The 24,147-nt window shown below is 35.4% G+C and overlaps 1 protein-coding gene across 4 annotated transcripts in view; it reads right to left on the bottom strand.

Moving 5' to 3' along the window:
• The window catches only part of GCS1 (glucosidase 1), a 233,206-nt gene that overhangs the window by 67,517 nt on the left and 141,542 nt on the right, over positions 1 to 24,147 (bottom strand). For all 4 annotated transcript variants that reach the window (XM_089819056.1, XM_089819057.1, XM_089819058.1 and 1 more), the window contains exons 14-16: positions 9,749 to 9,816; positions 1,585 to 1,725; positions 1,433 to 1,483 (exon numbers count right to left, since the gene is read on the bottom strand). In XM_089819056.1, coding sequence (XP_089675182.1) covers positions 1,433 to 1,483; positions 1,585 to 1,725; positions 9,749 to 9,816 — 260 coding nt within the window. The remainder of the gene's footprint in view (positions 1 to 1,432; positions 1,484 to 1,584; positions 1,726 to 9,748; positions 9,817 to 24,147) is intronic.

Consider the following 24,147-nt stretch of genomic DNA (forward strand, 5'->3'; position numbering starts at 1 on the left):
ACAACCTTTTTCTTTTGAAACAAAAAAAATAGATGAGGGCATTGGACCTCTACTGTAGAATACCAAGATGAAAATGGTGGTCAATGAGGATGAGTGTGGAGATGAAAATACAAGGATGCTAAGGCAGCCCTATAGAAGTGCCAAATGCATCATAGAGAGCACCTATCTACTATTGAGAGAAATTATAGACAACACATAATGTACTCTACTGTCCTCAAGGTCACTCATATCATTGAATTAGAAACCATTGTGGCCTGCACAAGCTCCTCTTTTACAGTTCTGATGTGGGAACAGGTATTGCTTTTAACAACTCCAAATTCTAAGCTACGAAAAATTAATCCATGTATATCAAATAATGGGTATAGTAGATGAACATACAGAGGAGAGATTATTAGAGACCCCACAGAAGAATGAGAAGATTGGCTCGAGCCATTTAATTTCCCCCTCTATCTGACATGACAGATTGTGAGTGGCATTTTGGTCAGCTAGAGAGGCTTTTGTCGGTTAAACTATCCCATGTCCCAAAATACAATTTGGCTTCTAATTAGTCCTGCTATACATCAAGGAGCGCCACTATAACTCTGATCATATGGATGTAACTAGAAGTTTCAATTTATTACCACATAGCTTCAGGCTGCTGGTCCCTCCTATCCTACATTGGTTCAACCTGATCAGAAGAACGATCAGATACTTTTTATATGATAATTAAATGATGATGTGGCTATGATGTGCGCAGGTGTTTTTGCAAACAGCCATGAGAAATAACATAAAAGTCTTCTATCAGTGGCATTCAGAACTAAATTATATTATTGAAATCTTACTTTATCCATGGATAAGGCTCCAAACGTCTTCTTGTAGACCTCTCTACTGTTTGGCGACCCTGATGGTGTTTGTCACATGGCAACTCATCTGCTTTATTTGATCTCATATATATATATATATATATATATATATATATATATATATATATATATATATATATATATATATACACAAACACACACACACACCTCTGTGTGTGTGCGCAAGTGTGGGCGTGCATGTGCATGCAGCTGCGTGTGTGTGCAGATGTGAGTGTGCGTGTGTCTCTGTCTCTGTCTATGTGCAATATGTTTCAGTCATTTCAAGCCAAATACTTTCTATAGGTCATGATGATTAGAAGAATCGAAACTGATGTGTCTTTTCCATTATGAGATACAACCAAGTACAATTACAATACCAGAAATTTTTAACTTTACTTTCAGAAAATAAGTGTTCTACATTGTATGGAACATGTGAAATGTACCAAGCACGGATAAGGTTCAATGGGGTTTATCCTGATTAATGTTGAGAACTACTCATTCAAACATTCATATAGGCTTATGCTTTTTGCCATGGGAAAACATCTACCAGCAAGAATTCCAAAAGCTCCAGAATGAAGAAAATTTCTTACATCATTCAGGAGATTGACGTCAGAAAGCTTCTTTGCTGTTGGATAATACTTCTGGAAAATCAGTGAAAGATGCAAGTCAAAAAAGCAGCCAAATTTAAAACTTTCCAGAAAAAATGGAAGAGATGACCTGTGCAGGCAAAACCATTGCGCACATTGCTTGTCAAACCAAGTAGCCTGGAAATTTGATGCATGCATTCAGATGCAAGAGACATCCAGCACCTTAAATCGACATGCCGTTCATCTTCATTTGGATGTGAGGCACGTGGGTAGTCATCAAGACCTGAAGAAAGTGTCTGCATCAGACGTACCAAATTAAGGACAGCAAAAATTGAAAGCAATGATGATTAAATATTATGCTATACATGCACACAGAATATAGGAATTTTTTTTTAAAAAGATTAAAATATAAAGCTTGAAAGCAAAGATAAGCATTAAATAAAAGATACCAGTGGATTACTGTAAGATTTATGAAAAAAATTGACAACAATCATTTATACTAGTATTTAACCTAAAACCTAGAAACAACATATATTTGATTACTAGGATCAAATACATCAACAAAACCCATAGCATATGGATAATCTCCTAACTTAATATTTACTTACAGATGCAATAACACTCCTTTGCACATTATTGGGTTCAATGTCAAAGGGTGAAAACATAAGTCAATCATATGTTATATATCAAAAAAAAAATTAGGAATTTCATTTATAACATCATTTATTTGGACACGATTAATGAGATAACAGGTTGTATTTACTGGATATACTTCCTCATTTGTAAATGCAGGTGAGAAACGTTAAGTAGTCTATGTGGGTGAAGATGATGTATCTTTTGATACATAGATTGCTAGGATGGCCAAGTTTTTGTAAACAAATAAATCCCTCCAAATGTTCATAAAATTGGAGGTACCACGCATGTTATAAAACAATCCCAGATGGTCAAGACAGCGAAGCTTTTGTAGTACTTTCCATTTTTTAACAAAACAAGTGGTAACAGTATTTGTTATAAAAATTCCCAATCCTTGTTTTTTCTTCCAGATAAGGTGCTTTACATTCTATAGAAAAATGAATTAAAAAAATAACCAGTAAGAAGAAGACTTTGTAAACCATTTTTCATCAGAAAAAAATGAATCCCTTTGAAAAGCAGTGATGCAAAATTCAGGTTTCTTATTTAACCCTGATGACAGGAAAGGCCAAATAAGTTCTGATTAGCCAGTTTTCTATTCTCCAATAGAAAGCAGAAGCGTCTGACATCAAAAATCAAGAGTTGCAAGAAGAGTTATCAACTTCTTTCGGCAACTATACAGATGCAAAAGAGATGAGCATACTCAAAGTGCCTTATCACAGAACCTATTGTACAATAAAGGACAACATACTTCTTTTTCTTGTATGCAAAAGACAGTGAATCTGACATCTCCCATCACAGGAACAAAGCTGGAAGATTTGATTCTGGGATAAAACACCATGCTCTGGTAGGCTTCCAGCTCATTTTTCTCATGATTTCTAGCATATAAGTAGCAATGCATTCATGCACAAAAGTAAACAAGTTCTCAAGTTACTCCAAAGTACGTTCTTACAGAACCTACTGTACAACAAAGGAAAACTGCTTCTTGTATGCAAAAGACAGCTCCCATCACAGGAATAAAGCTGGAGAATATGATTCCGAGAGATAACACCATGCCCTGCTAGCCTTTCAGTTCAATTTTTTAATGATTGCCAATATATAATTAGCAGTGGATTTATGCACAAAAATAAACAAATTCTCAATGCTACCATGCTGGTTGTTATTCCAAGAAAGAAAGTGCAAACACCTTACAAGCTATTTGGCTATCTTCCATAAGGGGGCTGTTTGCTACCAAACAAAACTACCTGATTACGCAAAGTAAACGTGATATCAGAAACATACCACTCAATATTACCAGAAAGAAGTCATACTCACACTAAACTGACAGAAACATATGAACTTTATTTACAGATGCAATGTATAAATCTGAGAATGCTACCTTCCAATAGAAAATAGTTATATATATAGTGTTGGGCGGTTGGATAAGAGTACCAACTACCGGCAACTACCCAAACTAATCAAAAGTAGAATAAGTAAAACATTACATTGCCAATTAATTATTCCATGAGAAAATGTTTGTTAAGACTTTGGTAATTCCAAATGCTAACTCAATGCAATTATATATGATTGGTAAGTTTTGTTCCTTTCTCTTCATAACTCCAAACCTTTACCTCTAACACGTACTGCCATATGTCGGTGCTAGTTGATTATTTCATATGTTATTTCAGTCTTTCATTTATAAGAATAATGATTTTGAGCATATCTTTTAATCTTATGTTATTGCCACAGTTAAGCAATTGGAAGGAAAGGAATGATACAGTGGTATTGATGCTCCAAATGATACAGTGGTCTTTGATGCCCTAAATGATCCAATGGTAATTGATGCCCTAAATGATACAATGGTATATGAAGCCCTAAACTATACAGAGGTATCTGATGCCCTAAATGATCCAATGGTAATTGATGCCCTAATTGATACAGTGGTATGTGATGCCCTAAATGATATAGTGGTATTTGATGGTAATTGTCAATTGATCCTAAGTGATATTTGTGGACTAATCTGGGTGATTGCAAAAGCATCCCTACATTGATTTTGGGTTCGAATTCTATGGTATGTAGATTTTAATTTCCATAGAAAATTCATTGATGCTATTTTCAGATATTAGTTATAAGTTTTCTGTTTAAGTAATTGTAACTGTTAATCTCATTCACATGAACATAACTGATATAATTATTTTCCTATGAAAATGAAGTAATAACTATATGTCTTTGATATGTTAGTTGTTAATTAAGACCCACAAAGAGTGGGTGTTACAGAGAAGGAGAATATTGTGCAAACTAGTTTGTCGAGAACACTATTCTTGAGAAACATTTGTGGTTATCTTGAATTTCCCTTGGTGGTTGTTTCAATGATTTAAAATCATTCCAGAAATGAAGAGCGTTGAGTTGAACAACCAACTTAGATACTTGAGATGGTAAATATCTATTTGTGAAAGAGGAACACAAGTGTTGTTGTATCTGAGAATATTGAAGTGAATAACATATTGAAATCCTTATATGAAGGATGTAGAATAAATCCTTCGAAGGAGATTTGTGGACAATATCAATATTCGGATGTATATGCACATTACAGAAACCGAGGCACAAACATTTGCAAGAATTGATACAGTCAGGTAGAACGGGTGATTCCCAGCCTAGTTGAGTATATAATATTATGCGACCATTACGCAGAAAACAAGAAATTAGTGAAATATTCTTGGTTTTTGCAAGCCCATTTAATTGAAGATAAGCAAACATTTGGCATCAACCAAATCAATCATAGATTGAAGCTATCAAGTAAGATCATTGTTTACACATGGGAAAAAGAAACATAGAATCTTGCACCAAGAGGGAGAGTCATGGTGTGCCTGGAGTCTTCGACTGATTTGATTAATCCCTGGAGTTGCCGATGGGAATTTGACATAGGAGAAACAAGAATTAGCACCACCTCATTTCCAAGTATCACGGTAGTTGCAGAGACTTTGTCATGAAAATATTTGGGCGGACATTAGGTATCTTATGTGTCACCAAGAGTGTTTTGGTTGCCACAACTATACATATATCGAATGCCTTCAAGAAGTTATTGTTAAGTCTAAGATCGCTGCAAATGTACTAATAATGTCATTGTGTTGATTGTGTTCCAAATGCAAATAAAGGCTTATAAATATGAGAGGAGGAGACATGTCTCTATGGTTAAACATCACTAGTTAGCATATTAATATAATAGTAATATATGTAACTCTTCTTAAGCATATATGTAATATTAATATGTTAACCATATATGTATCATATTATTATATAATAATGTATAATGTATAATATACATTATATATATTATATTACAAATATAATATATATTATAAATAAGATATTTATCTTAAAGATGATTTACTATCAACAAGGTATCTCATGACAAAATCATATCAATCGGACTGAACTACAAACTTAACACTCCCTCTTAGTTAGGGAGGATTGATATAGAACACATTATGTTCTTGAGTATATGAAGAGACATCATCTCAGAATGCTATTTCTAGAATGGCATATTAGGGATATTAACATAAATCCATCAACACACACATATATATATTAACATATATTACATATAGAATTTGCTTCAATTCATAATGAGGCTAAATTTCTCAACCCTTCGTCTTTATCAAGGGGGGAATTGAAGCATATATAATACAAGATTAAATACCACCTTAAATGTGGTCTATAATAGATTTAAGTTATGGTGTCCGGCAAGATCTGGCCCGAAGAACCATAACAACTTTCATGGTGTCGGGCAAAATCCGACCCAAAGAACCATGATAACAGGTCTACCATTTATAAGATCGCCACCTTACAATGGTTACCTTGATGTTCGTTATTATGACTTCCAACACTTTGGGACAACAATTCAATGAAGTCTATCATGATAACAGGTCCAGCTATTGATAAGATCGTCACCTTTCAATAGCTCCCATCTTAAATATATACATCAATGAAAGATCATCACCTTTGATGACGTAATCACAACAACATCATGTAGTAACTCACATGATATCCACCATGAACCAAGTCACAGAGTGGACCCACCATAGCTACTACTAGAGGGTGGAACAAAGGTTTTCACCTCAAACTTCTCTCTCATAGAGGAGAGCACATTACAGAGAATCTCACTTAGAACTTCTCCTTATAGAGAAGATATCATCCATAAGGGATTGCATCTCAAAATTTCTCCCTCTGAACAATGATCTTGGGACATTAGGTCCTATAGTTACTCCCTTTGAGACTCTCTTTACCCAAGGGTGCCTCTCGGACTCTCTTTGAATCTGATATTTATCTTTCAACCTTCAATCATAAGTCGTTATTTCCTCATGATGTATATAGAGGTAGGCCCATCAAAATCATGCATGTATTTTAGACTCCCTTTGAGTATCAATCTTCTAAGCTCCTGCGCTACTTTAGAAGAAGTTTCATACTCCCTCTTAATGTAGAAGGATCTCATAATTTCAATCATCAAAGATGTTTGTTTCAAAAGCCTCACTTCATCCACCTTGATCATCAGGGTCTTTGGAGCTACTATCATTAGATTGAGTCTGCACAACATTTGGTAGCATGTGTAAAGTACCAACCTTCTTTTCCTATAAGAATACCCTCAACCATAAAGGAAAAGGTCAAGGCAAATAACCACTATAGTATGTATAGACTTACAAATAAGAGAGAGACTACATAGAGAAGATAAATGTAAAAAATAAGATAACTTATTTGCACATGAAGATTCAAAATTTGTCTTTTTAGATTATTTGAGAATGAAACATCTCCCCTCTAAATAAGGTTCAAGTGGGAATGGAACATTGACTATTATTCCCCCCACAATGTAAAATTTTCACTCATTCTTATATTGTTGAACAATTTTGTATCAAATATGAGAACTCCTTTCTAAGTTCCAACTTGCTCTTTTCGCCTATTCAAGGTCCAAATATTAATTTTGCTTAATAGTAGAAGCGAACATGTTCTTCCATTTTCTCAAACTTGTCCACAATAGGCCAAGGACTTTTGCACTCAATCATCTAAGCTCCTCATCCAAAGTTGCCTTTGATGAAATGTCAGACTCCCTTTGAATCTCAATCTTCCTCTTTCTGCAAGAACATTCTCAGAGGAAAATCAAGACATATAGCTCTTATAGAAAAAATATAAATCCCATATAATAATTAGTTTCAATATTATTATAAGAACATTAGAAATTAGATTCTATACTCAATTCAAAATGAATTAATTCTACTCAATGTTCTCAAATAATATTAATAGTTCTCATTTAATACAAATAAATTGTAATCTTATTTAATATATCTTCTTATCTCTTATAGTATATATTAAAAATATATTAAATGAACATTGATTTATCAAATTGGAAAAATACAAATTCTAAACATTAGATAATATCTACATTTCTCTTAAAATAAATTATTTATCAAAATAAATCATAAACTAATCTTCTTACCTCACTTCATATTGGTGACTTTAGTTACTTAATGACCTTAATGGAAAATGTAAAGTAAGTGTACATAATCTATTATTATGTCCTTATACTAATATATATGTTTCAATGTTCTAATTAAATATTTAACATATATCTATTTATATATTAGTAATTTAAGAATGGTAAAAAATATTGAAAAGAATCATAAAAGAATACACATATACACTTTACCTTAATGGGATCGGCACCTGAAACCCATAAGTGACCCTTTATGCACTTAACTTTATTATTACTGCATTCATTGTAACAATGACCCTTCTCATTGTAAGTTTTAATATATCTTTTCCTCTTGCACCTCCAAAATGCACTCCTCTTAGGTTGTTGTTTTGCTCTTCCTCTTCCCAACTTGCAAATAACTCCAAATGAAGAAAAGACTTGAGTCTTTTGTGTTTATAAGCCAAAATAAGGTTTTCTTTTTTTTTATCATTCCCCAACATCCATGTAAGGCCTACGTGACTGGGAGTGAAAAAAATACCTTATTGACTGCTGATGTTGTTCTGAGAAAACGGGGACAGGAATAGGTGTCGGGGACGATCGAGGGACGGGAATGACGTCCCAGGTACAAATTTTTTGTACCCGCATTTCCTAGCAAATCAAAAATATCATTTCGGTGACGGTACCCAATATCCGCCTTCTGGCACGGCACAGGGATTTGTAAAAAGGGGTACCTGCATCCCCATTTCGTACCCATTACGGGTACGAGGGAAAAAACCCAGGGGACATGTCCCCTTGGAACACAAAAAAAGAATGAATGGCCTCTTTAGGATTTAGGAGCAAAAAAAAGAATTAAATTTATTATGCAGCACATGTTTTAATGTGTTCTAAGTTGTTTTTTCATTGAAAAAAAAGTCAAACTTGGCATTGAGCTTGTAGAGGTGTTTGGAGCTTCAAAGCTCACCGATGCCCAGTGGTTACGCATCCACTAAACATCCATATGCCTAGGATGCGCTTCTTGTGAGCATCCACAAGGTTCGTTGGCGCATCCACATCAACATACATCCGCCTCTAAATCCAGGCCAAGGTGCTACAAATCGACAACTTTGTAATTATTAATAAAGTATTACTTAATAAATAATGTAAACAACATAACGCTATGAATACTCATTATTATTCAGTTCCCTCTGAACAAGGGACTCAACCACTACATCCATTACACATCTAATTGCCTTACTAAAAATAGTAAATGTCCATCTCTATCAAACTTAGACTTTCTATAATTAGTAATTCTCTGAACTTGATCAAACCAAAGGTGCCAAGTGTCATCACTGCAAATGAGGTCAGTACAAGTGGCCTTCCAAATATAGCACGTAAACATTATTGATTTACTATAAATAGTAAGTCCCTCAAATTGAGTCAAATGACAAATGAGTCAATCACTGTGCATACGATGAGTTTGGGAGCCTCTACCAAATATAGAAACTCCTCAACAAAGAATTACTATAAATAGCAAGTATCGAAATAACTACCCTAGTCAACAATATTGAATATTAACACTGTCACCAAGTTGTTCAACCACCCTGCTAAAGATAGAAAACCTAACTTTCCTAAAATACACTTACTATAGATCATAAGTGTGCCAAGTTAAATCAAACGATGAGAAATCCTAAGAGCCCTAACCACTTGAGTGGGAGAATAGCATCTAGATCAACCAACTGAGAACCTCTAAACAACTATGCTAAAGTCCACGAGGATCAGGAAATAGGCTAATCCATTGAAAGGTAATGTTCCTGAAACTGGGGAAACTAAAAGTTCATAATGTGTGTACCTATGCATCTGATGGTTTTTGGTCTCTTGTGTAAAACTTACATGCTTTTTAATAGCTCTATAGGATAGTTAAGACTATTACCAATTGTGCAAAGGAGAAGAGTGTGAAAAAATAACAAAAAATGAAGTAGCACTACAACAATAGAAGACCAATCTCAGATAAACAAGGACGACCTATTTTGAGATTTGCACAAACAAAATAAAAGATCATGCAGCCAAACACAAGCTCAAATGGAATTTCAAAAGAGACTAGAACAAGTATATAGATGGTTTCATAAAGCCAGTATTTTTCTAAATAACTGAATATCCTAGCCATACCATTGAACAAGCAAACCTTAAAAAAAAATTATATGGATTGTAGAATTGTCTTTGAAAGGAAACCTTAGTTAAACATGTTGAACTCGTTAAAGAGAGGTTACCTTCGGGTTTAGCTCTCGATCTGTTGTATTATCTCTTCCATGCCAAAAGTAGCTAGTGGGATACTTTCCTGAAAGGAAAATTCATAAGCACCGTCAAATAAAACAATTTCTTGAGAAATAAACAAATCAAAATGTAGAGAAAGTATACCAAAACTTTAAGGATTTGATCTATGTGAGACATGACAACTGAGGTAGAACACTCATGGAATATTATATACTCCCTGACATTTATATCCAGAGACATGTTGCAGAGCCTACCTATACAATGACACAGCATTATTATGTCTACACATACACTCCAAGAAACAGTGCTGCATATTAAAATTACCTGGATTATGTAGCAAAGTATCATAAAGAGACATTTATCTAAAAGACATGGCCATGGCTGTCGCAGACTTTTATAAAAATTACAGCTCAGCCTAGAATATTATAAACTAAGTTTTCCTCCCAAAGATGAAACTTCTTTATGCAAAATAATAAGAAATTCCTGAAGAATGCTGATGGCGCCTACTAGTATAAAAAAGAAAAAATAAAAACCATGCAGCCAGAAATACAGTTGAAGTAGCAACAACGAGGACAAGGGACCCATTACTAAGCCCTTCAAGAACCCAATAAGCTAATGAAGGTGGGTGCTGACACCAAAAGAGGCTATTAAATGGCATAATACCAGCACCATAATTGCAGAGAGTACCGAACAGAAAATTTGTATATGAATTTTGTAATTTATTGTTTCCTTGCTTTTCTTTGCTTTATGTTGTTACCTTCAAGTCTAGGGCCCTTTTTTCCCTACTACATTGCTATTCTAATAGTCGTGCATTCCAATCTAGTAAAGCTATTCTTGATCATTCATAGACAATTTAAAAGAACATTGTTCTTTTATTCTTAATATGCACTTACATCAAGGAAATGTGTTGCAATTTGAGTTCAAACATTATAAATAAGCAAGTTATTATAAAAATTAAGTCACAGAATACAGCATTTTGATAATCAAATTATGTCTGTTGCATTTCTAAAATTCTGAAATTCTTTTAAAATATTACAACATATTTGGCAAGCAGCATTCTCTGTGTTTCAACAGGAGAGGAGCGATTTTGGAAGGAATGTTTTCAATGGTGTTGATTAATTGATTGCTTACTATTGTATTCTGGCTTAAATTTATGTAAATTAAGCTGGAGTTCATTAGTTTGCAAGAATTTTTTTTGGCTAATTAGCAAATATCACCTACCACCATTTCCACACATAATTCATCATTTTGACATGGAAATGCTATAAATCCCATTAGAGATTGCACTTCTCTTGAGCCCTTTATGTTTGACAAGAATAAGAAATGCTATCAAAGGCTAATAGTCCAATTACAGCCTCTATTTTCAGAAGATAGTAACTGCGCAATAAATGATGAGTCTATTTGCTCTCTAACTCTAACAGATGGTTTCTTTGAACCAGATTATCAGAAAAAGGCAAAGAACATCCAATTTTCTCTAAAGCTAACAATCACCTTCTGAAGAAGATCAATAGATCTTACTGCCCAAGATGGATGCACTTGTTCACTATGTTTATAATGAGTCAATGCTTTGTCAAGGAGGGAGTTAGATGCTACACGATATAGCAGAACAAAGTTTGAGGCTTCTAGATAAAAAGATGTTTGCCTTTGGTGACAAGAATATCTTGAAGCTTACTATGGCGACAAGATCTTTGATGACCAATACACAACATGATTTCAAGTGATTATTCGATTAATCCTTAATGAAATATTTATGGTTGTGCTTATCAGAAAACAGGTGATTTGTGTCTTTAAATATCAATAGCTATGTAACATTATCTGGTGATGGTGTGAAAGAAAAAAGAAAATTACATTATAATATATCAACATTCATAAATATTGAAAAGCCTCATCTCTGAATAATGTGGGATTTTTAGTTTCAGTGAATTATATTTGAATGGGATTTTATCGTAAGTTGATTGAAAAAATGATTTTTGATATACTTGCTGAAAATGGAATTTAGACAGTTGAATGATTTGAGAGGAAGTGTGGAAAAAAAGGAAACAGTACAGCCACGAGACGATGGGCTACAGATATAACAATGATAAAAATCAGAATAATGTGTGTTGAAGATGAAGGGTTTAGCTAGAGACTTCAAAAATGCAAAAATTTGAAAAGACAGTGCGATGCAATGCAGATTTTACAGTGATACTTTCCAGAGAGCAGGCAAACCATTAAATTGGGGTTTCATGCCCTGGTTCCTTTGCAACCACAAGAATTGTTCAAGAGCTGGGGTCTCTGAGTACCTCATGAAATGGACAGAGGCAAAGGCATTACCAGACAACACCACACTCAGCATGGCAAGATTCTTGTACGAAAAAATTGTGACCCAATTTGGCATACTAATTCAAATCACAAGCAACTAAAACGTACATTTTGCGAACCAAGTAATTCGGACAATGATACGAGTTCAGGATATTCCACAACCTGTCAAGTCCATACACCCGAGAGCTAATGGCCAAGCCAAGTCAACAAACAAAGTGTTGGTGTCAAATTTGTACAAGACATGTAGAGTGGAATTACGGGATTGGGAAGAAAGGTTCCCTGACGTACTGTGGGCATACCATACCACGTACCAAGTGACAATAGGGAACATACTCTTCCAGAAAATGTACAGTGTTACCCACATTTTTGTCTTGTAAAAATTAACCACGGAAATTTTGAAACCCCTTTTTGAGTCATTTAACTCTGAACTTGAACTCATGAAGTTCAAGGTTAAAGTTCAGAATTGTTTAAGGTGAGTCGGCCTTGTCATTATCTTTTGTTTCGTTGCATCGGTATTAAGTTTCAGCCTTTGAACTTGAACTGTTGAACCTTGAGGTTCAAGGTTCAAAGTTCCATATATTCGACACCAACCGAGTCCACTATATGTAATGTTTCTCTTTTAATTTCGGTGAGGAAAGCGCTCTTCAATGAAGTAGAACCATTAAACCTTACTTTTCGTAGTTCGAAGTTCAAAGCTCATAGAGTAGTAAGTGGGTCATTGACATGGCATATTTAAGCCTCTAACCACTTCGTCCCAAAATCTGCAAGCAGATGAACTTGAACTTTCGAACCTCTCATTTCATGGTCAACGTTCAAAATTCTTAAGTAAAAAGACTGCCCATAGACGCGTGGAAGTCAGTCTTCATGAATTGATATGAGCAAAAGGTGAAAAGACACAGTTAACAATTTTTGGGAAAGGTGACAATGGAGTAAGGATGGCACGTGCAAAGAGTAAATCACCTTTAAAACTGGTTGCATGTCGTCTAATTAGTGAGGTTTCTATTATTTGATGAAGCATGTCACACGAGTGAGGCCTTATAACAATTTTTACCATTCTACCATGATTACTTGTGTTGCATAATCATTTCGCTAACACCTGGAAGTGACAGAGCGAAGGCAAGGTAACTACTTCTTTTCAGGAAAGTGGTGTTAAATATACAAGTTCGAAGAGTCCCTTCTTGCATTTTATGGTTTCAAATTCCATGCTCTATAATTAATGGTTTTTTTGGTTTTTCCCTATCTATCTATCAAGAATTTCAAGTAATCCTCTATTAAGTGTTCCAAATGTCTTCATCTAGGACTAAACTTCCCAAGGAAAAGAAAATCACTCCTTTAACTAGTTTTCTTCCGTAATTAGGGGATACGACACTAATTGATGAAAATATTTAAAGGGTAGTAAATAGAGTTAAAAAGGCAGAGCCTGGGTCAATGGCAGACAAAGTGTCCAAAAGTGGTCTAACTCAAGCTGCACGATTGCCTAAGGCAGTACCAAGTATAGAGTTAGTACTTGAGTGCAGAAATAGGTATGGTATAACAAAAAGATACATTTGAACCTTTACTAGTGAACCACTTGTCAAGATAAGTCAAGATACAGTAATGGGTGCTATGAGGATTCCTCCCATGGAGACCTATGAGGAATGGACCATCAATCTTTCTTACACTCAATTTTCCATGAAGAAGAAAAACTGTAATAGCGTCATTGTTAATAATGGGCTGTTGAAACTAGAAAAGGGAGGTTCTCATTTTCCGCAACCTCTGACAAGGGAACACTTAATCAAGGATGTGAGAGACATTGTCATTCTCCTGAGTAGAGGGAAGGGCAACCAACATGCCTTTTCATGAGAAGATTGGATGTACTTTTTTATCCAAGAGATACTCAGAGAGAACAAATACATAGACTGGACTGAAGTGATTGCCAACAGGCTTCATGAAGAACTCTTCCAAACTTCGGGGATGGTTGGATTTTACATAACTTCTTACCTATATTATATCCTTACGTGTTGGTGAGAATGGGAAGGTTTACCACATGAACCCTAGGTCAAAGATACGACAATCTATGAGTATTGCCCTTTGTTGCAATAAAAAAGAAATAGAGAAAACTTTAGAAGGGTTCAGGATGTATTTATGGCACACTTGGTATTTCAACTGCAAGGTAAAGAGAATCAAAGGTTGTCCGAAGAGGCAGTACAACAAATTATGATCTATGGTAGTGACTTCATTCAGTATATGAAGTTTACATACTTGAGGGTAGAAGGATTTGAAGGGGAACAATTAAAACTACCTAGAATTATCTAGATAAATATGTGCTAATTGAAATTTGCAAGCAAGTCGCTCATGTGGACAAAAATCTTAAGCCTAAGAAGGGTTCCATTTATGTATTTCCTATTGAACTTTGCCATTATCGTTGTAAATCAGCTCAAGACACCTTGAACCTCAAGCTTGAGCTAAAACTCATGAACTTGAAGGCTTACCAAGCCATGTCCAAGTTCAACGGCCAAGGTTTTGCAAAAACCAATTTTGAAGTGAATACTAGATTCATGCATGGTTCTCGATTAGATGATTACTGGGTTGATTGCTCAAATGAGTTCAAAGTCAGAAGAAGACTATGTTCGAGGGTCACCCTAAGTCAGATTGTCACCCTCAAGTTGCAAACGAATATCCAATGAGTTAAGATGCCAAAAATGAAGAAGTGATGGATTCAAAATACCCAAAATAGATTGAAGGCTTTCCCATATGGAGTAAGAAAGAAGAGGACTGTATACAATTCAAAACCTTCAACATCACAAGAATGACCAATAAATGGTTAAGGGAAAGAAAACCCAAGAGATTAGCCTAAGTTGAAACAATGCCTCAAGGGGAGGTAACGGCTTCAAGTTTAAAACTTCCACTAGTTTTTATTGATGAAGTTGTTCAATATCCCTCTGCAAGTGACCCGAGCTAGAGGCTGACCCTACTGCACAAGAACAAGCCCCGGCCCAACTTCAGCCTACTACACATGTTACTAGCTTTAGGAGCTAAAAGAAGAATAGGAAGGCAAAGGATACTTTGATCATGGTAGACATAGACTCAGTATAGGATACTCAGAAACCTATAGAAATCCAGATATGGAAAGTCCAATTGGAGTTGTGGAAGGGTGAGATAACCATACAGGGGTAGATTATGTCATCCCTGATTCATTGGAATTGGGAAACCCCATTGATTTCCAAACATCCCAGAGTAAGGGTCCATCAAGTGCACCCAAATGATTTGATCTTTCGATCAATAAGAAACGTACTATTGTCTACTTTACAATACCGATTGAAGACATGGTGAGCAAGTGCCAGGGGAGACACCCACAAGCAAAAAGCCCACGGTAGAAACTATGATGGAGGTCGATGAGGACACTGGGTGTTGGGTTGTAGACATATACAAGCCAACTATTGATAAAGATTGTGATGAAATAACTCGACAAGATTTCAAAGAAGAAAAGGTAGATTTGGGCCTAGCCACAAGAACAGTTGATATGAAGGTCGTCGACTCCAGTAACAAAAGAATTTCCTACAATATTTGGAAAGATTAGAAAGACAAGAAAGTTGAAGCAGTCCTTGAAGCTAATGGTAGAATACATCCATGCCTTGTAGGATCCAAATTCCTTTCCTTCAAAAATCACTTTGACTGTAATGTCAAATCCCTTGCGAACCAGAAATTTTTAGACCAAATCTACAAAGACAAGGTCATGTCCAAAACGTTCAATGACTGGATAGACAGTGTAACCAATGATGGGATAAGCAATATTGTTAGCCTTGCTCAAACTCACAAACGCAATGATGCAGTCACTACTGAACTCAAGGAAGAACTCTCTATTGGAGTTTGTAGTTGTGATAGAGATCTTTATCTCTAGGCGTTGATACCATTATGGTCACCTTCAGCTGAAAAGGACAGTTATTATAAATTGTAATGATAAATATAACATGTGTCATACAACATGCATTGAGGCATGGAAATACGAAGAGTTGTATTTGTAAATGAAGAGTCATATTTTTGGGAAATTCAAGAGACCTTCGGTTCTAATGTGAAGAGTCTCTTTTATGCTATATATATATATATATATATATATATATATATATATATCGCTTTAAGTGAAAAGCATTGTACACTTGAACATTTTATGATCAATAAAATGATATTTTGTTGTGAGGCTAGGTTTTTCCCTTCATTCTAGAAGGGTTTTCCCAAGGTATTTCTAGTCTTTATTGTTTCTATTTAGTTCCTTATTGTTGTTTATCATTGATTTTTGTGTTAAATTCCTAAGACTCTCGGCTTCAGAGAAGGAGAAAATGAAGTGGGACAGTGAAATCGCATGCATGGAAGAGGTTCAAGCCTATGGTATCATGAAGTTCTTGACAAACAAACCTGTTTCGAGCCTGGATGAAAATTTGTTGTATGTCGCCACAGTCAATGTTGAATGGAGAAATGTTGTCATAGAACAAGGGGTACATGAATCGATAGAACTCCTTAAGGAGTTGGACTCCATTAAAAGAGCAATGATATCAAATGTATCGACATAGTGCTAATGGAGAATGAAGAAAGGCCCAACCGGAAAGCAGAGCACATAATTGAATCTTTCAAAGAAAAGATGAATATTATGGAGGAGATTAAAGACATCATTGTAAAACATTTTTCAAGGACATCTAGGGTGGATTCAATGCTAATCATCTGTAGAGATCACCTTGACATGAAAATAAGGTAGAGCAAATCATCAAGGATAAAGAAATATGGAAGTAGCATGTAGAGCATATTGTGGCTCCAAATCAGCAAGTACTGGCAGATTTCGCGACTGCTTATAAGGAATGGAAAGGAGGTGGAGTTTCTACCACTCAAGGATAGATTGCCAAATCCTCTGCTCCAGGTGTCAACTATATCGCAGCTCCAGGGACATACTAGCCAATGAAGGCTAATTTCAATATAGTTTTTAGTTTGGTTGTGTTAAAAAAAAATCATTTGATAAGGACTCAAGCATGAGTCAGTTTTAGAAACTGAACGAGCCTTGTGTGGCTATATGAGTCTAATTCTAAGACTCTGTGAGGCACGATACTTTGGTTTCAGAAAAGACATATTTTAAGTTACTTATTGTTTTTAACACTGTTTAAGACTTAATAGCATAAATTTGGAATTAGTTGATTTCGTATATCAGATTATCGTTGTTCTTGAATCAAATGATTTTTGAATGCATATGTTTAATTTCAGTTGGAATTGAACTACATGTTACAGTAATCTATGCTTTGCTAAAAATATTCTAAGCACTATCCATATTTTAACGAATCTTTGTCGCTAATCAAGTGATTATGCTTTTATCAGTGATTAGTTAGTTGGCTTGTTATTAATGAAATAAATTTATCTTTGTGGCATTCCTTTTCATGTTTATGATAGAATGTTGACGCCTTTCGGTACTTTCTAGTAAAAAGTATTGATTCAAGGTTATTCTTTTATAATAAGATCCAATTGAACAATCATTATAGAGGAAGTTGCATCCTAAAATGTAGAGTGTTTAGTTATGGGAAACTAACTCAACTATTGGAGATAGATTTTCTTATGTGAATTCAACTTAGAGTCAAGTAATCGTCAATTATTTAAAGCACGGAAAATCTATTACTAACATACGAGCAAGAGGTTGTGGTACCAGCAATGTACACCAATCCAAGCCTGAGAATTGCAAATAAAGAACAGGCTTGGGTACACTGAAATCTTAAAGGAGCAATTGTTTACCCTCATGAAGTTGGACGAACAGCATAGGATGGCACAACAATCATCTCCAATGAATGAACTTTCAGCCTAGACAATTGGTACTCAGGTACAACAATTGTAACAAATTTTAACATAAGAAGTTCTAATTTCATTTGCTAGAAGAATAAAAAGTCACGGAAGTGGGATTGAATGGTGAAATTAAACTATCAACATTGGACGATAATCCTATCCAAGATCCAGTAACCTCAAAACTCAAAATTTATAGAGAGACCAAACATAGCAAATAATATATTCCAATAGCCAACCATAGGAGATTGGACAATTAGACGAAATGAAGAGATCAAAAATGATCCAGCTATCATAGAAAAACCTTATAGACCAGACCTAGACTAGGTGAGGCCTATGCTGACAATATAGGAGAGGTTGGTTGGGAACCATGTAGGCAATGGCATTACCTGAGTATATAAGTATCTCATGAATGCAATATTTGGCCCACTAGCACTATGGATAAGAATAGATGGCTATTGGAAATGGAAGGTTCCCTACGAAGGAAGACAAGAAGGTTATGTGGCTTACGATATGGATGAGGAGGCAAAAGAAAAACAATGCAGTGAAGGAAGAAGTCTGTGAGGAGGACTTGGCAGAGGAACTTGACCTTGCAAAATATGGCATCACTCTCGGACCATGCTTAAAGATAGTCATGAAAACAGATAATTTGTTGTAGATATTAGTTTTCCACAATCCATTGGAATTCTTTTCTATATTTTCTAGGCAAATTGTGTAACAATTTTTGCATCAATGTTTCGCATCACACTCTATGATCCATCATCATCAACTTTTCTCCTTCAACTCTCTCATCCTGATGATGGATCACAGAGTGTGATCCGAAACATTGATGCAAAAATTGTTACACAATCTGCCCAGGAAATATAGCAAAGATAATTTGTTCATCGCAGATGGGGAGTGCTACACTAATCACATCATTGAAAAGTGTGTTGTTGAAGGAAGAGAAGCTTTGTATCAACCCACCTCTAATGCATTGTAGAAAGTAATACAAAATCCAATAGAACCCCTGACGGTGAATAGAGAAGTTGTCTGGTACCACATATTGTGGACACTACAAAGACGGAAGTTACTAGGATATAGGACCAGTGCCACTAGTCGATAAAATATTTAACCTTGAATACATGGGGACCTATTGTGAAACCAAGTGTTGGAAGACACATCCAAAAACTTGGACGTGGCAAAATGCATTTGAAGTCAAAGTTAACAATAGTGAAATAAAAGGAACAAAACAAAGAATGAATGAAGAAAATGAACAGCTATTTAAGAAGCAAAATGTTGGAAGAAGAGAGACGAAGCAATAGGGCTACAAAAAAATTTAAAAGGAACACAGAAAAAAATTAAAAATTCAAAACCAAACATGCAAAGATAGAACAAAGAGGCAAGGAATCACAACACGAGAAAAAACTAAAAGATTTGCTAGTTTTGTTAATCTTTTGAAAGGAGGCAACTAGCAGAAAATATGAGGTGATCTAACTCCTCAAGGCCCACTTGTCACAATGTGTTGTCAATGGCATAATATGAGGCATACACATATGTTGAGTTCCTTGACCTAGTTAGGGTATGCTAGGATGGGCACACTCACCAATTTGGACTTAAGTTTTGCGAAGGCTTCTTCTTTCTCTACAACATAAATGAGCAATTCCCCTTTCTACGTCAATCTGTTGAGTCAATACAAGATCTGTGCAAAGCCTTTAATGAATCCTCAATAATATCCAAGGCTACAGAAATTTGAAAAAGGAATCCACGTCAAAATAAAAAATTCAAAGGGAAACATGCAAAGATAGAACAAAGAGGCAAGGAATCAAAACACGAGAAGAAACTAAAAGATTTGCTAGTTTTGTTAATCTTTTGAAAGGAGGCAACTAGCAGAAAATATGAGGCGATCTAACTCCTCAAGGCCTACTTGTGACAAGGTGTTGTCAATGGCATAATATGAGGCATACACACATATGTTGAGCTCCTTGACCTAGTTGGGGTATGCTAGGACGAGTGCACTCACCAATTTGGACTTAAGTTCTGGGAAGGCTTCTTCTTTCTCTACACCATAAATGAGCAGTTCCCTTTACTACGTCAATCTATCGAGTCAATACAAGATCTGTGCAAAACCTTTAATGAATCCTCAATAATATCCAAAGCTACAGAAATTTGAAAAAGGAACCCACGAAAAAGCAAAAAATTCAAAGGGAAACATGCAAAGATAGAACAAAGAGGCAAGGAATCACAACACAAGAAAAAACTAAAAGATTTGCTAGTTTTGTTAATCTTTTGAAAGGAGGCAACTAGCAGAAAATATGAGGTGATCTAACGCCTCAAGCCCACTTGTGACAAGGTGTTGTCAATGGCATAATATGAGGCATACACATATAGTTGAGCTCGTTGACCTAGTTGGGGTAGGGGGTATGCTAGGATGGGCGCACTTACCAATTTGGACTTAAGTTCTAGGAAGGCTTCTTCTTTCTCTACACCATAACCAAGCAGTTCCCCTTTCTACATCAATCCGTCGAGTCAATACAAGATTTGTGCAAAGCCTTTAATGAATCCTCAATAATATCTTACATGTTCGAAGCATAATCAACTCCTATCATGTCCTTTGGGCTCTCCATCTAGATGATGGCCCCCACCTTGTCCAAGTCGTCCATTTGCTAGTGAAACAACCCATTGAGGGACTTGGTTTCATCTTTTGAGCAACTAACAAATTCCAATATTCCCTCTCTGGTGGATTATATTCCCCCTCCTTCCATGATAAATTCCCCGCCTTCGAACTACAAGCCTCATACTAGTTTTTGACTAACTATTTGATCCCGCAAGACAATGACATACTTCTTTCTATCACTCTTGATAAAGAGTGTTTTCTTTCTCCATCTGTATTTCGCCATGGCTATGATCTACCAACGTCTTTCAAGAAGGGCATCATACGCTATCTCCTCCAAGGGATTGACGACGAAATCCAAGAAAAGTTGTTGGGTACAAAAGTCTTTGAAGTGGATTCACTTTGAGAATGACAGGGGGGATTGAATCATAGTGAAGGGATTTTTACAAAATTTTGAAACACAAATTAACTGCAAGACAAAGTAAAAAATATATATTTAAATGTGGATGGTTTGACACTAATTCTTCATGTTAAAAAGCATTTTGTGCGTGTTCCACTAAAGACTGAACAATCTTCTTTATCCCTTTACAAAACAATTGTCAAAGATCAGATCTCATCAATGTCAACTTATAACAGTTTTTAACAGAGAATTAAACATTCCTTTATGATACAAAATGAAATGTATTGAAGCTTTATAGAGCTCACAAGAAAAGAAAGTATTTACTAGTATGCAGAACTATAAGCCACAAAAAGGATGCAATTAGTGAAAGGCAAATAAGCCAAAGTAGTCATCACATAACACAAATATTTACCTAGTGTGAAACCCTAACAGGGAAGAAAACCCACTGCAAACCTTTATCCTTTATTGATCCAAAGAGTACCAATTGAGTCATGTATGTTTAGCAGCACCAACCCCCTTTATCAATAGTGGAATTACAACTCACTCTTATTGAAGAACCAAATTCACATTTCAAAGTTACAATAGAAGTCTTTGTCAACCTTATAACACTGTATTCATGCAGTTCTAAGCTTTGCAAAGATCACAAGGAGTTGAAAAATATTCAATATGCCCACTACAAGGTATTGTGAAAAGAGTACAACAAATTCTCTCTTCTTTAGTACAAACCAAAAACAATACAATCAAAGGTCTCTATTTTCTGTTACAAAGATATCCTTTGTATTAGAACCCAACAACCTATTCACAACAAAAGAAAATTATATCACTGCATAACTAATAACCCTGTTTGATTGTTTTTTGGTATCTCTGTGAAACTCTCTCCACCTTTTGTTGCCTTCACATATCTATATATATGTGTATACACACATCTTATTCTCCACAAATAGAAAATAGTTGTGTACATATTTACATATACAAAAGAATAATAAATCATCAACAATATTTGTCTGATAATGTATGTATTCAAAATGTATACATTCAAATAAATGTCTTCAAGGGTACCCTCGTGGTAGGGTATCTAAACCTAAAAGAGTAATAAAATATTTATATTTTTGCCTAGGCTAGAAAATGAGATACAAATATTTGTTTTGCCTTTCCATCTCTTTGCCCATTTTAAAATTTTCATAGTTATAATCATAAACACGAATGGTTACCATATTGCTAGCAAATTAATTGCCAAAAAACTAAAATCAACATACTATCTACCTACAAAAACAGCCAAACCGAGCTGAAAGAGTCAAAAAATTAGGAACATGGAAATCTCCAAACAATCTGTAAGAGAAACCTGTAAAACTACCCACCATTCAAAACAATATTGTCTCCACTTCATCATGCGCAAAACCCACAAGTTGGAGCTGATCTGACAACCGCCTGTAACCATTAATTTTTCTCACGGTGGCAAACCAAGAATAGGTTTTGATAAAATGAAATGAGCTCAAATGATGCTGCCCTAGTTATTTTGCATTTCCAAATGAAATTAAAACGCCTTTTGAAGTCCGGGACAGCCTAAGAAAAGGAGAACTGCCTTATTCACATAAACTATGGATTTCAAATTCAAATAGACATAATGAGTGTGTCCATAGGTGCCATGTCAGCATAGCAACCAATCAAACATCACTAACCTGATACAATCACATTTGAGAATTAGTTTTGATCCGACTCAAAATCACCTGTTAAACCCTACATATTCATCTTGGCATGTACATACACCATGATTAGCCAGGGTTGTGGTCATGACTTAAGTCAAACCTTATGTGCAAAAGCCATACAATGAAACTCATTAGGTTAGCACTTGGTCAACACTTTAAACATCAACCTTCAATGAGTCGATAGCATTATAGTGTGCTATATAAAAAGAAATAATGATAAGTGCTAGAAGATGTAAGCACATTTAAATGTGCTTAATAAAAAAATCATCATAAAGTCCATCTAGCACTATTAGTGCTTGTGTGTCAAAACCATGTAAAATGCCATCCTTGAATGAAAATCTCATTCATATCTAAAATATTAATATCATCAATTGAAAGGTCTTGTTTGCATGTTGAGACGTCATTGAAATATATCACATGCGAAATTATCAAAACACTAATATTGCAACTCAACCACAAGTGACTGATAGATATATGTGTGACACTATTAAATAGAACTTTGTATAGGATCAATGTCAACATATGTTATAGGAGTGAATCAAGTAGAAGTCACAATGTTCTAAAAGTGTTGACTTGATCATTCTTAAATATGTGTACATCATATACTAGGAACATATGAAATAGCGAAACTGAAAGAAGATACATGTGCGACTGATATGTAGAAATGTTATCCTGTACTTGGTGAACCAAGGAACTAGATAAGTCTGCACACAAACTGAAAGCATCAGTATATGTCCACCATAGTGTTTGACATTTTTCACCCTATTATTTTTGTTTCTACGACAATCAATTTCCTCCCAACAGCTACTGTAAGCAGCATCAGATTTATTGTAGAACTACCTTTTTGTTCATCTGTCAACTTGCAATTATCATGGTCGCTTGTATTGTTTAAAACTACATTGGTAATGGCCACCTTTAATTGTGGCATGATCTCCAAAAGATCCAATACACCTACGAGTATGGTGGCTTGCAACATCATTCTAATGATGTTCTTTATAGACTGACTCTAGGGGCATACCCATAGCATCATGTGAAGTGTTTTATTCCTCCTCGATCTCCCATTCAATATCGGCTTTGACTTCCCTCAGCCTTTCCTTCTTCGTATAAGGATTAGGGTATGCCACCTTCCTGGCCTGAAGCCTAGTGATCCCTAGTACCTCCTTTGAATTATGTTCACTCCTTTTTTCTTTGGACATCCTTACGATTTTCCAAACCACACTATTTGCACAACAAACTTCCACTCCCCTGCCTTCTCTCACAGACCTACGCAACGTGGCCCCCCTCATTACATCTTTGATATTGGATCATAGGTCACCTCTTTACGTCATACTAGATCCAACCTTTGGGAGTGTTACTATTGTTGTTCTTGTTATTCATCGCCAATTGTGATATCCATTTGGCGTGGCCATAAAGTTTGTAGCTGGCCTTGGCGATGTAGTTGGCCAAGTTGCCTGCTTTTCTTGAGTAAATAGTACTTGTGTGCTCTTAGCGTTCAAGTTGCACAAGACTTTAAGTTGTACGGGTACTCCTTGATGGAGTGCCCCAATACTTGATAGATGTTGTAAAAGGACTTCTTTTCACAATTTACCTTTGTGTGGCCTTCAAACT

The sequence above is a fragment of the Cupressus sempervirens genome, chromosome 3, assembly GCF_028749045.1.
Source record: "Cupressus sempervirens isolate cs-2001-9-10 chromosome 3, ASM2874904v1, whole genome shotgun sequence".
Lineage (NCBI taxonomy): Eukaryota > Viridiplantae > Streptophyta > Pinopsida > Cupressales > Cupressaceae > Cupressus > Cupressus sempervirens.